At 39.6% G+C, this 18,125-nt stretch overlaps 1 protein-coding gene across 1 annotated transcript; it reads right to left on the bottom strand.

Moving 5' to 3' along the window:
• LOC101694352 (olfactory receptor 10AD1-like) lies at positions 1-11,856 on the bottom strand. Its single transcript, XM_004765650.2, has 2 exons — positions 11,714-11,856; positions 1-949 (listed from the first exon to the last, which is right to left on the bottom strand). The coding sequence occupies exons 1-2, from the start codon at positions 11,854-11,856 to the stop codon at positions 1-3; spliced, it is 1,092 nt and encodes a 363-aa protein (XP_004765707.2).
• Positions 11,857-18,125: the final 6,269 nt, after the last annotated feature.

The raw sequence follows: 18,125 nt of genomic DNA, 5'->3' as shown, positions 1-18,125 counted from the left end.
TTAGGCCAGGCTGGTCCTCCTAAGAGCCCTCATCATGGCTCCCTTCATTTCCTTGTTTCGAAAACTATAGATGATGGGGTTGCACATCGGGGTGATGATGGTGTAGAGGAGGGAGAAAGGCTTGTCTTTGTCAGGGCCATGTGTGCTGCGAGGGTTCATATAAGAGAACATGGCTGAGGTGTAGAGAAGGATGACCACAGTCAGGTGGGAGGCACAAGTAGAGAAGGTCTTTCCACGACCTGAGGAGGAGGCTCTGCCAAGGATGGAGGCCAGGATGCGTGCATAGGAGATGACAATGAGCACCATGGGGCTGAGCAGCACCACGATGGCATCGGCAAAGATCATCTTCAGACTAAACTGAAGGTCTCCACAAGAGAGAGCGATTACTATGGGGGCCTCACAGAAGAAGTTTTCTATGTGGTTGTCTCTACAGAAGGGATTCCGGAATGACAGATACTCAAGAAAGATGCCATTGATCAGCCCGAAGAACCAGGCAGTACTCACCAGCTTCACACAAACCTGCCGGCTCATGATCTGAGCATAGCTGAGTGGGTGGCAGATGGCAACATAACGGTCATAGGCCATAAAAGCTAAAAGGATGCACTCGGCCACACCTGCACAGAAGACCAAGTACATCTGGGTCGAGCAAGAGACAAAGGAGACAATGTGGTTCTTGACCACCAGGTGGATCAGCATCTGTGGGATGGTGGTGGTGATGAAGCAGACATCCAGGAAGGACAGGTGGCCAAGGAAGAAGTACATGGGGCTGTTGAGCCTGGGGTCTGTCCAGGTGATGAAGATGATGAGGCCATTCATGGCCATGGCAAGGCTGTAGAGGGCTAGGAAGAGTGCAAAGAGCAATGCCCGAGTGGAAGAGGAGCTCTGTTCAAAGCCCACGAGGATAAATTCTGTCACTGTGCTGCTGTTCCTTAGGTCCACTGTCTTGGACCTGCTTGAGGAGGTAGAACAGGAAAGGCAAAGGTGAGACAGTTGTAGGGGAATGTTAGGTACTCACCTGGGCCAAGAGATGCAGCTATAGAAGAAAAATGAGTAGTGGCAGACATGTTGGAACTTTAGTAAACTATGTAATTGGCAGTGTTGTGGAGCAGTGAAACTGCCAGTGTCACTATAGGCTGCATACATAGAATTGTAATATCAAAAATTGAGGAAGCAAAGGATATAGTTTCTTCTGGTTTGGTCAGGCCTCAAATGAAGTACTGCATCTGCTCCAGGGCCATAAATATTGAAGGGTTCAGAGATAAATATTGTGTTCAGAGATGCAAAACTAGGGTGGTTGGGCTGGGAACCCATGCCAAATGAGGACAAGTTTAAGAAATGAAGAATTTAAGGAATGAAGTATTTGAGGGGAGGGCATGATGGTTGTTAGCTGATAGAAGATCATATTTAGGAAGTACTTGGGAGATGTTTAAAGACATATTTTTCTAGAAGAAAAAAATGCTCAGTCTAGTGTATATATTTAAAATGATGAATGGTTTGAAGTTTCAGAGGAAACAGTCACATTCTAGCCTTCAGCATTGCCCCTTAAGGGAGAATGATTTGCATAACTCTGGGAACCGCCATGCTTACCCTCTTTCCAGACTCCTTCTCCCAGTAGTTTGTGCTGCTGTATCCACCACCCATGCAGTGCATGCTGGAGATGGGGCCTGGCTCTAAGCTCTCACATGCTTTCCCAATAGGATACAATTTTCCTACAGGGGTTGGAACTTAGGGATAAGCGCTTTTGGGTGGAAAGGATGCATCCATTGCTGTAAGACCAGGGAAGCTATGAGTAGGGCATAAATTTAGCCTTTCTGGAATGAAAACTTTGATCTGACCCTTTGCTTCCAGGATTAGTCTTATTCTTTTCCTGTCATCGGAGAATGAACATTCAGAATCCTCATGTTCTTTTCTCATTATTGTGACTTTTAGGAAGTCATTATGTTCATGTTAAATCTCTCTTGTACTCTTCATCTTGTCTTGGAGTTAGGATGTCAGTTAGATCCCTTCTACTTTCAGATGCTTATACAGGGTTAGCATATTCCTTCTTAACCTTCAGTTCTGCTAACCACTCTTCTTCATTTCCTTTTCTCTCGCTCCTTTTTCTACACATTCTTACTCTACCCCCTCTGATAGTCTTTCCTCCTCCTTTCTCCACTTCCACTTCTCACTCTTTTCTTCTCTCTCTCCCTTTCTCATATTTGGTGTTGCTATCTGCCATTCAGCTACCTCTGGTTGGACTGCCTTCCCTTCATGATTTAAACATCTCATGTTGCCTATCTTAATTTTAGAAGAGACCTACCCCATTAACTGCTACTCTTTTCCATATTGGATTCCTAATAGATGATTTCCTGGTAGGTCAAAGCAGTAGGCCATTCCCATCGTCTATACTTTGGAACATTCCCCTTGAACTGTACCTAGAACTTCTCATTGGGGCCCAGAAAGGGCAGGGAGGGTCAGAGAGCAATGTTTAACCCAAGAAGCGGCCTGGAATCATGGGCCCAATGGACATGTTGGGTTTGAGGTCAGAACCTGGGCAAGGGAAGGCAGTGATCTATGCTCCAGATAAACCTGGGACTTGCCCAAGAAAAAACTGAAGTTCAACTGAAGAAAACACTAGGACCTATAGCAGTATATAAATGCTTATTGTGGTTCACTGTCCCAGAAAAATACTCCATGATAACCGGCATCTAGTGCCCTGTTAACTACTAGGGTTAACTAGTCAAGCATTTGTATAAATAAATAGGATAATGACTTGAAAATCACATCCTACCTCATTCTGTTGCTTGGCTAGTGATGATGTTTATCACTGAATCACTGCAGCAAATAACAGAGAAAATCCCATGGTGTTTGAAGAAGAACTGGTCCAGGGAGGATGGTCTGACCAGGTGGGCCACTCTGGAAGAGAATTGTGGTGATGACCTCGTTAGTTCTTCAACATCCATACCATAGATGATCAATGTTTACTTAAATAATAATACTAAGTCACATATGTACTGCACGTTAACTGTCACATATTCCACTTGTTAATAAGCTTACTTGCTCTTACTTTTTCATAGTATATGTTTTGACCTTCTCAGGACTTTTAATTTTGTCCCAGTGCTAACTGAATTTTAGCACCTTGACTCGAAAATCACATGCTCTCTTAACTGTTATTTGAAGAAACACAAGCAAGAAAATAATAAAGCATTCATTCTCCTTTAGCTGTAGACAATCTCATATTACTCTGTAACATAAAACATGTCCTTGTGGTTGTTTCTGACAAAGAATTTTTTGAGACTGGACATCAGAAATTGTTGGTATGTGCTTTAAACCTAATTGTGAACCTCTAAAATATCATTTTTATTGGTGGCCTTAATGATGGCCATTGTAGTATTTAAATTGATCTGTTTTCAGAAAGGTGTAGATTATGAGATTTCTCTGTTAAACCAGAAGAGGATCATAGGATTTTCTCATGCCAAGGGTATAGATAGAAAATAAATAACTACCCATGACCCCTTGGACTTCTTGTTTAAAGAGTCAAGGGTCTGTAATCTCATTTAAATTAACAATAGTTTATAAAGTAGTTCACACATGCCATGACTTTTTATTGTAATTTCAAGATATAATTTAATCTCATCGAAGAACCTTTGTTATGTTGGACAATGTAGTTGAGCACAGTTTGGCAAGGAGAGAGGAATAGGGTATAGGTTTTCAGCTGTGGGTCTAGACTGGCTTCAGAGCTGACTAACTTACTGTTCTGATTCCTTTTAGAACCACTTATAAGCAAAATAGAACTGTTCCAAAAGTTCCAAGAGCCTCACAACAGAGCAGGGATTTGTGTTGGAGGACCAGCCAACACGAAAGTGGAAGTAGGACTGTTTTAATATCTTATACCCTATGGTTAACTGTAGACTTAACGGGATTAGAGAACAGAACGCTAGATACTATTAGGGGTAGGGTAGGTAGGGAAGAAGTTCTTCCATATTCCTGATGTTTCCTTTCACATGGATGAAATTGTGATAGCATAGCACTCTTGACCTTTCTCTTCCTTATTCACACTGATCGGTGGGGAATGGAGTAGCTTACCAGATTGGTGATTTTAGAAGGAGAAACCAAGCACGTGTTTTCTATCCCTTTCCTCTCACCTTCCTCTTGGGAGTGAGTGGCTTTCTTCAGGGCAGGCTCTACCCCTGTTTGAGGAGGCTTTGTGGCTGTATGTTCCTGCTAGTTACCAGGGAATAGGTTTTTCTGTCCAATTCTCTGCTTCTGAATTAGGAAATCCAATGACTTCAATGTCTGCTTTGTTATTAGTAAAGGTAATGTTTTAACCACCTGCAGACTCTGTCTTATTTCTCAGATGATTCAGAACCAGGTGGGAAGAGCCATGCTATTTAAAAAAATTTTTTTAAATTTCTTTTCAGTGTTCCAGAATTCATTGTTTATGTACTACACCCAGTGCTTCACGCAATACCTACCCTCCATAATACCCACCACCAGGCTCAACCAACCCCTCACCCCCTGCTCCCCTCCAAAACCCTCAGTTCATTTCTCAGTCTCTCATGGTTCATCTCTCCCTCCAATTTCCCCCAATTCACTTCTCCTCTCCCCATGTCTTCCCTGTTATTCCTTATGCTCCACAAATAAGCAAAACCATATGATAACTGACTCTCTCTGCTTGACTTATTTCACTCAGCATAATCTCCTCCAGGTCTGTCCATGTTGATACAAAAATTGGGTATTCATCCTTTCTGATGGAGGCATAATACTCCATTGTATATATGGACCGTATCTTCTTCATCCATTTGTTGAAGGGCATCTTGGTTCTTTCCACAGTTTGGCGACTGTGACCATTTCTGCTAGGAACATTGGGGTACAGATGGCCCTTCTTTTCACTACATCTTTATCTTTAGGGTAAATACCCAATAGTGCAATTGCAGGGTCATAGGGAAGCTCTATTTTTAATTTCTTAAGGAATCTCCACACTGTTCCAAACTGGCTGCACCAACTTGTGTAAGAGGGTTCTCCTTTCTCCACATCCTCTCCAACACATGTTGTTTACTGTCTTGTTAATTTTGGCCATTCTAACTGATGTAAGGTGGTAGCTCAATGTGGTTTTGATTTCAATCTCCCTGATGGCTAATGATGATGAACATTTTTTCATGTGTCTGATAGCCATTTGTATGTCTTCTTTGGAGAAGTGTCTGTCCATGTCTTCTGTCCATTTTTTGAAGTGATTAACTGTTTTTTGTGTGTTGAATTTGAGGAATTCTTTATAGATCTTGGATATCAGCCCTTTGTCTGTACTGTCATTTGCAAATCCCATTCTGTGGGTTGCCTCTTTGTTTTGTTGACTGTTTCCTTTGCTGTGCAGAAGCTTTTGATCTTGTTGAAGTCCCAAAAGTTCATTTTCACTTTTGTTTCCTTTGCTTTTGGAGACATGTCTTGAAAGAAGTTGCTGTGGCCAATGTTGATGCTCGGCTGATGACCGAGGTTACTGCCTATGTTCTGCTGTAGGATTCTGATGGGTTCCTGCCTCATGTTGAGGTCTTTTATACATTTCGAGTTTATCTTTGTGTATGGTGTAAGAGAATGGTCGAGTTTCATTCTTCTACACATAGCTGTCCAATTTTCCCTTCAACATAGTATTAGAAGTCCTAGCAATAGCAATCAGACAACAAAGAGAAATAAAAGGTATTCAAATTGGCAATGAAGAAGTCAAACTCTCTCTCTTCACAGATGACATGATACTTTATATGGAAAACCCAAAAGATTCCACCCCCAAACTACTAGAACTCATACAGCAGTTCAGTAATGTAGCAGATACAAAATCAACGCACAGAAATAAGTTGCTTTCTTATACACTAAAAATGAAAATACTGAAAGGGAAATTAGAGAATTGATTCCATTTACTATAGCACCAAGAACCGTAAGATACCTGGGAATAAAACTAATCAAAGAGGTAAAGCATACAGAGTACAGGAACAGATAAAGTTCCTGCATTCGAGGAACTACAGAACACTCATGAAAGAAATTGAAGAAGACACAAAAAGATGGAAGACCATTCCATGTTCATGGATTGGAATAATAAACATTGTTAAAATGTCTACACTGCTTAGAGCAATCTATATTTTCAATGCCATTCCAATCAAAATTCCACCAGCATTTTTCAAAGAGCTGGAACAAACAATCCTAGAACTTGTATGAAACCAGAAGAGACCCCAAATTGCTAAGGAAATGTTGAAAAAGGAAAACAAAACTGGGGGCATCACATTGCCTGATTTCAAGCTTTACTACAAAGCTGTGATCACCAAGACAGCATGGTACTGGCACAAAAACAGACACATAGACCAGTGGAACAGAGTAGAGACTCCAGATATGGACCCTCAACTTTATGGTCAAATAATCTTTGACAAGACAGGAAAAAATACCAAGTGGAATAAATAGCAGTGTTATTTACTGCACCCCTTAAAATCCCTAACAATTATTAGTGATATAATCACATATATGGAAATAAAATTTAAACAAAAATGTGTTAGAGCTTTGATTACAACAACAAGAAACCATGAGTTACAGAGATGTCTGGGAAGATCCTGAGAGGGAGGAGTTCTCTGATACGTGTATGCTGAAAGCTCAAGGTATAGTGCTGGTGAGTTCAGGGAGAGAAGTCTACATTCCTTGAACTCAGGAGGACAATGAACAAAGTGTGCTATTGTAGCCTATATGGGTGGGAAAATGTCTCATTGTAATGTTAAGGTTCTGATTCCTGTCCTACTCACCAAAGAGAAGCAGGATACCATTGAATACATTCAACAGTTAGCCACAACGTTTCTGTAGCTTTCCTAGCATGCTATGACCACAGGAAAGAAAATATCACACAGCACTGTATCATTCATTTATTCTGGAGAGTATGTTTGTTTTCAGAATGAAAATGGTTCACTTAAGTTGTAAATGAACTTATCAGCCTTGTTTAAAATCATGCGTGTTCTTAGAAAGCTTCAGCTTCTGTAAGGGTTGGCCATCTTCTTGCAGGTCTGGTGTAAATAAAATGTGCCTCTAGTAATTTCACATCTAACACAGCTTGAAATCTAGTTTCTCTTCTGCATGCTCTAATCCCTTCCCTTTTTTTGGATTAAACACATAATTTCATGACCTGAAAGCCAAAGGCACTATTTTCCTGAGCAGAAAAACTTTAAGGTGGTTATATTTATCCTGGAGTTCATTGAGCTCTAGGGAGTCAGAAGATTCAGTGTGTCCATGCTTCTCTGAAATGTTGTATGAAAATGTGTGTGTGAGAGCACTTTTCTTGAGAGTAAAATGAAGAAAAAGACATTTGTGGGTATGGTAGTTGTGAAGATTAAGAAGAAATTTATTCATTCAATCAAAAATGTGTGTGTGTGTGTGTGTGTGTGAATTACACAGAAACATTTGTAGTAGGGAAAATGCTCAACAAATCTAAAGTTTCCTTTTCTAGGTCACTGGATAAATAAAAAATATTACTTAAGACATTTACATTTTTAAATGTCAGTAATCTTCAAAATGCCTGAAGCCTTTTGAAAACTGAATCTGCAAATTAAAAATGTATTTTCAAGCATTGTTACATTCTGGGGGAGCATGCAGTACAGCTGGGGGTAGGGATATGTTACGATATGTGATTTAACTGCACGGTGATATGGTTAAGAGCTCCTGTTGGGCTTCAGTAAAATGCTACAGTATTGCAGAGTAATAAAATAATAACATACTCAAGGAAAAAGTGTGGAAGAAGAAAAAACATCAACTCGAGAAAAAATAGCTGCTAATGACTGACAGATTCAGAGGTTGTTCTCAGAAAAGTGCATTTTTGGGCACTTGGATGGCTAGTTGGTTAAGCAACTGCCTTCTGCTCAGGTCATGATCTTGGAATCCCAGGATGGAGTTGGGCATTGGGCTTCCTGCCAGAAAAAAATAATTGTTTTTCCTTCTGATTTTGTACATTATTCAGAATGCTCTGTAATTGTGGCATTTCTAAAGATTTTTTAAAAAAACATTTTGTTTATTTATTTGAGACAATGTGAGAGCCAAGTGGGTGTGTGTGGGGGGTGGCAGAGGGAGAGGGAGAAGCAGGCTCCCTGTCGGCGGGGAGCCCAACTTGGGGCTTGATGCCAGGACTCTGGGATCCTGGTCAAAGGCAGATACTTAAGCGACTGAGCCACCCAGATGCCCCTAAAGATTTAAAATTTGAGAAGTAACTTTGGAATCCCATGATTTTCACGAACAGAGCTGTATGAAATTTGAGGAATTTAAGAATAAAATTGGAAGGCAATGGAAAAGAAATTTTGCCATGTAGAACCTAACAAAGTTGTATAGACAAAAGCATATGGATCCATGGCTGAGAATATATTTGGAAGATTGATGTAAATGACTTTTAAGGAAGGACAGCTAATCAACAGTGTAAACCCCTGGAGAGTTCTGCTGGCAACTCTGTTACAACTTAGCAACATTTCTCAACATTTTAGGAACTCACTTTAGCTGTGTTTCTCTATTTCCTTTGCTGTGCAGAAGCTTTTGATCTTGATGAAGTCTTAGCTAAAAGTTCATTTTTGCTTTTGTTTCCTTTACCTTTGGAGCCATATCTTGAAAGAAGTTGCTGTGGCTGATGTTGAAGAGGTTACTGCCTATGTTCTCCTCTAGGATTTTGATAGATTCCTGCCTCATGTTGAGGTCTTCTGTCTATTTCGAGTTAATCTTTGTGTATGGTGTAAGAGAATGGTCGGGTTTCATTTTTCTATACATAGCTGTCCAATTTTTCCAGCACCATTTATTGAAGAGACTGTCTTTTTTCCACTGGATATTTTTTGGTCTTTGTCAAAATTATATGAGCATAGAATTGAGGGTCCATATCTGGAGTCTCTACTCTGTTCCACTGGTCTATGTGTCTGTTTTTGTGCCAGTACCATGCTGTCTTGGTGATCACAGCTTTGTAGTAAAGCTTGAAATCAGGCAATGTGATGCCCCCAGTTTTGTTTTCCTTTTTCAACATTTCCTTAGCAATTTGGGGTCTCTTCTGGTTTCATACAAGTTCTAGGATTGTTTGTTCCAGCTCTTTGAAAAAGGCTGGTGGAATTTTGATTGGAATCATGAGAGACTATGGATTCTGAAAAACAATCTGAGGGGTTTGAAGTGTCGGGGGAGTGGGAGGTTGGGGTGCCAGGTGGTGGGTATTATAGAGGGCACGGATTGCATGGAGCACTGGGTGTGGTGAAAAAATAATGATACTGTTATGCTGAAAATAAATAAATGAAAAAAAAAAAGAAAGTATAGATTTCTCTAGGCAGTATAGACATTTTAACAATGCTTATTCTTCCAATCCATGAACATGGAATGGTCTTCCATCTTTTTGTGTCTTCTTCAATTTCTTTCATGAGTGTTCTGCAGTTACCCGAGTACAGATCCTTTACCTCTTTGATTAGTTTTATTCCCAGGTATCTTACAGTTCTTGGTGCTATAGTAAATGGAATCAATTCTCTAATTTCCCTTTCAGTATTTTCATTTTTAGTGTATAAGAAAGCAACTTATTTCTGTGCATTGATTTTGTATCCTGCCACATTACTGAACTGCTGTATGAGTTCTAGTAGTTTGGGGGTGGAATCTTTTGGGTTTTCCATATAAAGTATCATGTCATCTGCGAAGAGAGAGAGTTTGACTTCTTTGCCAATTTGAATACATTTTATTTCTTTTTGTTTTCTGATTGCTGTTGCTAGGACTTCGAATACTATGTTGAACAAGAGTGGTGAAAGTGGGCATTCTTGTTGTGTTCCGGATCTCAAAGGGAAGGCTGTCAGCTTTTCCCCATTGAGAATGATATTTATTGTGGGTTTTTCATAGATGTTATGAAATTGAGGAATTTTCCTTCTATCTCTATACTTTGAAAACTTTTAATCAGAAAGAGATCCTGTATTTTGTCTAGTGCATTTTCTGCATCAATTGCAAGGACCATGACCATGTGGTTCTGCACAGCAAAAGAAACAGTCAACAAAACAAAGAGGCAGCCCACAGAATGGGAGAAGATATTTGCAAATGACAGTACAGACAAAGGGCTGATATCCAAGATCTTTAAAGAACTCCAACTCAACACATACAAAACAGATGATCACGTTAAAAATGGAAAGAAGACATGGACAGACACTTCTCCAAAGAAGACATACAAATGGCTAACAGACACATGAAAAAATGTTCCTCATCACTAGCCATCAGGGAGATTCAAGTCAAAACCACATTGAGCTACCAATGATTTTTAAGGCAAATCCTTACATATTTAGAGACTCAAAAACCATCAAAAACCTGATCTATTACCTTATAGGGAAGCAGTAAGGCTAACAGCATAAAGTACAGGGACTTTGGAGGCAAGCATACCTGAAATTCAATTCTCACTTACTATAATGTGGAGTTGGCTAGCTGAGACACAAGTTTTTTTTCTCATATAAAACAAGGATGAACTAAAATAACATGTAATTAGAGGTTGCCACAGATTAGACAATAAATAAACATTAGTTTTGATCTCTGTTTCCTCTCAGTCTCCCTTGTGGTTTCACTTCACAAGTGGAAGGAACATTGTAAAGATCTGGCCAGCTTCCCACATGCAGAAACCCAGAGAAAGAGGAGGATCACCTCCATCCTAATGGTTCCTGCCTCTCTCTATCAGGTGGATCTTTCTATCTAACTCAGTACTTGCACCCCCCCAATGTATGTGAGTCCCATTTTCTCTTAATTTGACTTCCAGAAACATTGCCAAAAAAAAAAAAAAAAAAAAAAAACCACAGCAGCCTCAAGATCTATAGCACAATCTCTAAGAGAGGATCATCCTTGAATCACTTCTCAGTTTCTCTTTCTCCAGGGAACAAGAAAGAAAAAGGCCAGATAAATAGAAAATACTGCCATGCACAAACATAAAGAGGAGGAAGCGTTGAAAATAAAAAGAAATGAGATAAAGTAATCCTAGAGATAGTGGAAAGATCCCAACCACACAAAACAAAAAAGAAGGAAAAATGTTAAAGCCAAAGAGAGAATTAGAGAGACTGAAACAAAGAGAAGGAAATAGGAAAAGAGGGTGCATTATGTGACAAGATGGGGTATATGTAGAAAAGTGATGACCAGGTGGATCTTTGCAGGAGGGAACAGAGAGAAGCACATCAAGAGACAGAGAAGTAAGGACCCAAATTTTGGCACAGAAAAAAATGAGAAGAAAAGCCAAATGTGGAAAGACTGCTGGCCAGGCAGGATTGGCATGGCTCCCTGGTCATGAGGAATCAGAACTAAATAGCCAGGTACTACAGTTCTGCTCCCTCAAGTTCTAGAAATACAAGATCGACCTTCTGGATTGTCTCCCTCTTTGCAGCAATTAGAGACAGGTCTTCGTAAATCAGACAGGCCCCACCAGATGCATGCGCGCCAGATGCTCCCCAGCCAGAGCCATGAGGGCTGGTGGGCAGACTCTGAGAACCTGATGGAACCTCAGAGGGGTGATCAAGAGAATGGAGTAGCTGGGAGAGAACTGGAAAAGGAGAGACAGAGCTAGGCATCTAGAGAGGGAGAAGTGGACAAGGTGGGGGTTAATGGAGTCTCCTTCATGACCTCTGTGTGAAGAGCTTGATGTGATCTGAACACAGGTGGTCATTGAGAGAGCCAGGAGCTATTCATCTTTGATGGATTCAACTGACTCAGGGTCAGCTTTCATGCAGAAGTGAGCACATTCACTAACCTTCTCCATGGACTTTGGTACATGAAGGTGATGACATTGGCTGTGCTGATCTCAGACCCAGAGGAGGGATCCACAGGCATAGAGTGAGGGTGTAGTGAATTCTGCTGCAAACCAGCAGCTTGTTTATAGGGCAAGGAGGACATGTACACAGGCAGGTGTGAGCTTCTAACTGGTTTCTGTTGGGAGCCAACTGTAATAAGGCCAACAATCTCTTGTGAAGTGTTACCATTCTAACTGGATCCCTGGGGAGAGTCTTATACCAGTTCATTCCAAGGCTCCCTTGTGAGGCTCTGTCCATGGCAGGCATCCTGGAAGGTCTAGAATAGTCTCAGGTTTTCCCAGGAAAGTTCTACTCCATTTACCAGATAACCTGATAGACAAGGTGGCCTGGCAAGTATCATTATCCCTGTGTCAGCTTCAAAACTGGGAGCCCTTTAACTATGATCTACTAATTTTATTTTGAATTGATTTTCTAGTTACAGGTTCTATGTCATAGGCAACATTCCTTGTGTCCCCAGTTAAATATAATTTCATGCCATTATGGTACATTCAACACAATAATTAACATTGGCTAAGTACCACTTTACTCCAGTCGCCTTATTAAATGCTGTCAATAGGGTGATAAACGCAGTGTCACAAGCTCTCCTTGGTAACATGCTCCCCTCCTAACCGCCATCCTCTACCTTTTCCTCTTCACACTTCATTTCTTGAAATCTGGAAGAACCTTCCTTCTCTGATGCACCCACTGTTCTTCCAAAATCCTCCCTGCCTCATACTGAATTTGATTCTGCATAACCCAAAGAACCACAGTTATCCTCATATATCCTCTAAAGCTCTTCTTTCTACTCCTGGAGAGCCTGGACTCCTATAAAATTGAAATTTATGATGCTTGTGTCCTGACTCATTCTATATGTGCGGGATGGCTTTTTCTCTGCATGCTACCATACACTGGGTCTTACAAAATCTAATTTAATTGGGGCATTTAAAAAAAATATTTTATTTATTTATTTGACAGAGAGAGAGAGAGAGAGAATCACAAGCAGGCAGAGAGGCAAGCAGAGAGAAGGGGAAGCAGGTTCTCCACCGTGCAGAGAGCCTGATGCAGGGCTCGATCCCAGGACCCTGAGATCACGACCCGAGCCGAAGGTAGAGGCCCCACCCACTGAGCCACCCAGGTGCCCCTAATTGGGGCATTTTTTTTTTTTTTTTTACCATAACTCAGTTTGGAGTAAGACACAATTTTAAAACCTAAGGCACAAAAACTAAGCTTCAGGATACTGACCTTTGCAGTACAAGGTGTCTGACATTCCTTCAGATATCCATCCAAAACCTTAAAAAAAAAAAAAAGGACCAACTTGTCCAGTTCTTTAAAAATAGCTATTTCTGGGGGCGCCTGGGTGGCTCAGTGGGTTAAGCCGCTGCCTTCGGCTCAGGTCATGATCTCAGGGTCCTGGGATCGAGTCCCGCATAAGGCTCTCTGCTTCCCTCTCTCTCTCTCTCTGCCTGCCTCTCCATCTACTTGTGATTTCTCTCTGTCAAATAAATAAATAAATAAATCTTAAAAAAATAGCTATTTCTGTACCTTCAATTGATATGCTAAGAAGGAATGTTCTTGCTCTCCTCACTTCCCTATAACCTCTCATCCACATTTTATGACTGAATTCCAATCCAAATATGGGGTTTTTCATCCAAGCCCCAAATCTGGGTGAAAAAGTAATTGTAGTTGACCCTGGGACAAATGAGGGGTTAGAGTCACCACTCCCATGTGCAGTCAGAAATCTGCATAAAACTTTAGCTCCCCCAAAACTAATAGCCTAGTGTTGACTAGAAGCCTTACTGGTCACATAAACAATCAATTAATAATCAATTAATATTTTGTATTTTATATGTATTATATATTGTATTTGCACAATAAAGCAAGCTAGAGGAAAGAAAATGTTATTAAGAAAATCATTAGGGGGGCGCCTGGGTGGCCCAGTGGGTTAAAGCCTCTACCTTCAGCTCGGGTCATGATCCCAGGGTTCTGGGATCGAGCCCCGAGTTGGGCTCTCTGCTCAGCAGGGAGCCTGCTTCCTCTTCTCTCTCTGCCTGCCTCTCTGCCTACTTGTGATCACTATCTGTCAAATAAACAAATAAAATGTAAAAATATAAAATCATTAGGAAGAGGAAATACATTTAGAGTACTGTACTTTAAAAAGTCCACATGTAAGTGGCATTGCACAGTTCAGACCTGCGTTGTTCAAGGGTCACTTCTAAATCAAAACAAGTGATGTCCAAAGTCATATAATTTCTAGAGCTATTAGGGCAGAGTTGTTGGCTCTATTGATGCTACATGAGGTAAGTCTCTATATATTTCCTTTTATTTATTTTCTCTAGTGACATTCCATAAATTTATATGCATCTTTCCATGAAGAATTAACTGTTTTCAGTAGGGTTATTCCTATGTACTTTATATCTTGGATACTATTTAAACTGGTATCTTAAAATTTCAATTTTCTAATATGTTTGCAGGTATATAGATTGCAATTCACTTTTGCATATTGATTTTGTCCAGTAACCTTGTTAAAACCTATGAATTTTAATAAATTATCTGTACATTCTTTCAGTTTTTCTATGAAGACCACCACATGTCATCTGTAAATGAAGACAGTTTTGCTTTTTCATTTCCAGTTCTTATAACAATTACCTACTTCCCTCGGTTTATTGTATTTTCTAGGATCTTCAGTACAATCTTAAGTATGTATACACAATGGAATATTACTCAGCCATCAAAAAATGAAATCTTGCCATCAGCAATGATGTGGTATCATGTTACATGAAATAAGTCAGAGAAAGACAATATCATGTGATCTCACTCATATGTGGAATTTAGGAAAGAAAACAGATGAACATACGGAAAGGGGAAAAGAAGAAAGGAGAGAGGGTAACAAACCATAAGGGACTCTTAATGATAGAGAACAAGCTAAGTGTTGATGGAGGGAGGAGGGGGGTGGGGATGGGCTATTAAGGGGGGCACTTGTGATGAGCACTGGGGTTGTATGTAATTGACAAATCACTGAATTATGCTCCAGAAATCAGTAACCAATATTGCACTGTACAATTACCAACTAAAATTTAAATGAAATAAAATACTACCTTGACTAAAAGTAGGCATAATAGTTACTTAGGCTTAATTATGATCTGAAGGCAATTTTAATGTTTCAGTTTTGGAGGGTATTTGCTATTGAGTTTTGGAGTATAATCACTTTAATAGCTTAAGGAAGTTCACTTTTATTCCTGGTCTGCTGAGAAGTGTTGCTTTTTAAAAAATTATAAACAGGTATAAATGTTGAATAAAACAGATGCCTTTCCTGATCTACTGAGATGATCATATGGTTTTTCTTCATTTGTTCTGTTAGGGTAGTCATTTACATAATTCATTTTTAAAGAGAGATTTTACTTATTTATTTCACAGAGAGAAAGAGAGAGATCTCAAGTAGGCAGAGAGGCAGGCAGAAGGGAGGGGAAGCAGGCTTCCAGCTGAGCAGAGAGCCTGAAGCAGGGCTCTGTCCCAGGACCCTGAGATCATGACCTGAGCTGAAGGCAGAAGCTTAACCTGCTGAGCCACCAAGGCGCCCCTCATTTTCTGATGTGCTATCAACTCTGAATTACTGGAATAAACTCAGTTTTGTTCAGGACATAAGATATTACATTTTTAATACATTGTAGGCACAGTTTTCTTTAAGAATTTTGCAACTATGTTTGAGAGTGAGTGAGATTAGTTGATTTTTTCTATCAAGTTTTGGTATTGAAGTTATCACCTAAAAAGCTGAGGTGTCCTATGTCTGGTTCTTTATAGAAATATTATAGAAATTGTTTTCAAGTGTTTATTTCAATTTTAGTTAACATAAATGGTAAATTTGGTTTCCGGTGTGGAATTTAGTAATTCCTCACTTACATGTAACACCCAGTGCTCATCACAAGTGCCCTCCTTCATAGTCATCACCCTTTTAGCCCATGCCCCACCCATCTCCCTCCATCAACCCTCTGTTCTCGCTAGCTAAGTCATTTATGGTCCACTTCCCTCTCTCTTTTTTCCCCCTTTCCCTATGTTCATCTCCTTTCTTTCTTAAATTCCACATATAATTGAAATCATATAATATCTGTCTTTATCTGACTGTTTCACATAGCATAATACTCTCTACCTCCATCCATGTCATTGCAAATAGCAAGATTTCATTCTTTTTGATGGCTGAGTACTATTCCATCATAGATGTATACATACATGTATATATATACCACATCTTCTTTATCCATTCATCATTCATTGGACCTTTGTACTCTTTTCATAGTTCAGCTACTGTTGACAATGCTGCTTTAAACATCGAGGTGCATGTGCTCCTTCAAATCAGTATTTTTGTATCTTTGGGTAAATACCTAGTAGTGAAATTGGTCGGTCTTAGGTTAGTTCTATTTTTACCTTTTTGAGGAACCTGTATACTATAACAGCAAAAATCAACTATTGGGACCTCATTAAGATACAAAGCTCAGCACAGTGAAGGAAACAATCAACAAAGCTAAAAGACAACCTATGGAATGGGAGAAGATATTTGCAAATGATGTATCTGATAAAGGATTAGTATCCAAAATCTAGAAATTTTTTTTTAAATTTCAATTCAACTTTTGTATCAACATGGATGGGACTGGAGGAGATTACGCTGAGTGAAATAAGTCAAGCAGAGAGAGTCAATTATCATATGGTTTCACTTATTTGTGGAGCATAAGGAATAACAGGGAGGATATTAGGAAAAGGAAAGGAAAAGTGAATTGGGGAAATCAGAGGGGGAGAGGAACCATGGAGAGACTGTGGGCTCTAAGACACAAACTGAGAGTTTTGGAGAGGAGAGGGGTGGGGGGGATGGATGAGCCTCGTGGTGGGTATTAAGGAGGGCACGTATTGAATGGAGCAGTGGGTGTGGTGCATAAACAATAACTCTTGGAACACTGGAAAAATAAAACAAAATAAAAAAATTAAAATTTCAGTATAGCTAATGTACAGTTTTATTTTAGTTTCAGGTATACCATATAGTAAATCAGGTGTCCCATAGAGTGATGGTACCATTTAGTACCACATGGTGACACATCACACAGTGCTCATCATGACAAGTGCACTCCTTAATCCCCATCACCTATTTTACCCATCACTCCATCCACCTCCCCTCTGGTAAGTGTCAGTTTGTTCTCTACAGCTAAGAGTCTGTTTCTTGGTTTGCCTGCCTCCTTTTTAATTTTTTTTAATCTTTGCTCTTTTTTTGTTTCTTATATTCCACCCTTAATGAAAGCATGACATTTGTCTTTCTCTGACTGATGTATTTCACTAAGCATTATACTCTCTAGCTCCCATCATGTTGTTGCAAGTGGGAGGATTTCATTCTTTTCTATGGCAGAATAATATTCCATTGCATATATACATATATACCACAACTTCTTTATCCATTCATCTCTCCATAGACACTTGGGATGTTTCCATAATTTGGCTATTGTAAATAATGCTGATAGAAACATGTATTATCCCTGCCTATATCCTCCCTATAATGTTTTTGTATTTCTGAGGTAGGAACCCAGTGGTAGTATTACTGGATTGTAGGGTAGTTCTACTTTTAACTTTTTGAGGAAACTCTATACTGTTTTCCACAGTTGCTGCACCAGTTTTTAAACCTGTTATCAGATATGTCATTTGCAAATCTCATCTCTTGTTCAGTCGGTCACCTCTTATTTTGTTTTGTCAGTTGTTTCCTTCACTGTGCAGAAATTTTATTTTGATGGAAATCTAATATTTTATTTTTGCCTTTATTTCCTGGCCTCAGGAGATATATCTGGAAAAAATGTTGCTATAGCTGATGTCAGAGAAATTACTGTCTGTGCTCTCTTCATTCTACTTTGAGTTTTGCATATGGTGTAAAAAATGGTCCAGGATCATTCTTTTGCATGTAGTTCTCCAGTTTTCCCAACACCATCTGTTGAAGATACTGTCTTTTTCCTACTGGATATTCTTTCATGCTTTAGTCTAAGATTAGTTTCCCATAGGACTATGAGTAAAGCATTTCTAGGTTTTCTATTCTGTTCCATTGATCTGTGTGTCTATTTTTTTTGGTTGGTACCAGCGTGTTTTGATTACTAGAGCTTTGTAATATAACTTTAAATCTGAAATTGTGATACCTTCAGATTTGCTTTTCTTTTTCAAGATTGCTTTAGCTATTTGGGGTCTTGGTGGTTACATATAATTTTTAGGATTTTTTGTTCTAATTCTGTGAAAAATGCTGTTGGTATTTTGATAGGAATTGCACTAAATGTGTAGATAGCTTTGGGTAGTATGGACATTTTAACGTGTTTTCTTCCAACCCAAGAACATGGAACATGTTTCAATTTCTTT

This window comes from Mustela putorius, unplaced genomic scaffold, assembly GCF_011764305.1.
Source record: "Mustela putorius furo isolate JIRA1106 unplaced genomic scaffold, ASM1176430v1.1 tig00537227_pilon_pilon_pilon, whole genome shotgun sequence".
In the NCBI taxonomy this organism is placed as follows: domain Eukaryota; kingdom Metazoa; phylum Chordata; class Mammalia; order Carnivora; family Mustelidae; genus Mustela; species Mustela putorius.
Note: the sequence above shows the minus strand (reverse complement) of the source record. Positions and strands in the feature narration are given on the sequence as shown.

What these genes read in the sequence shown, in the direction of transcription:
- LOC101694352 (XM_004765650.2), bottom strand. Translation starts at nt 11,856, where the DNA reads ATGTCCTCCTTGCCCTATAAACAAGCTGCTGGTTTGCAGCAGAATTCA. An exon ending in TACCAAAGTCCATGGAGAAG is followed by an intron (nt 950 to 11,713) that starts GTTAGTGAATGT and finishes CTCCTCAAGCAG; the next exon opens with GTCCAAGACAGTGGACCTAA.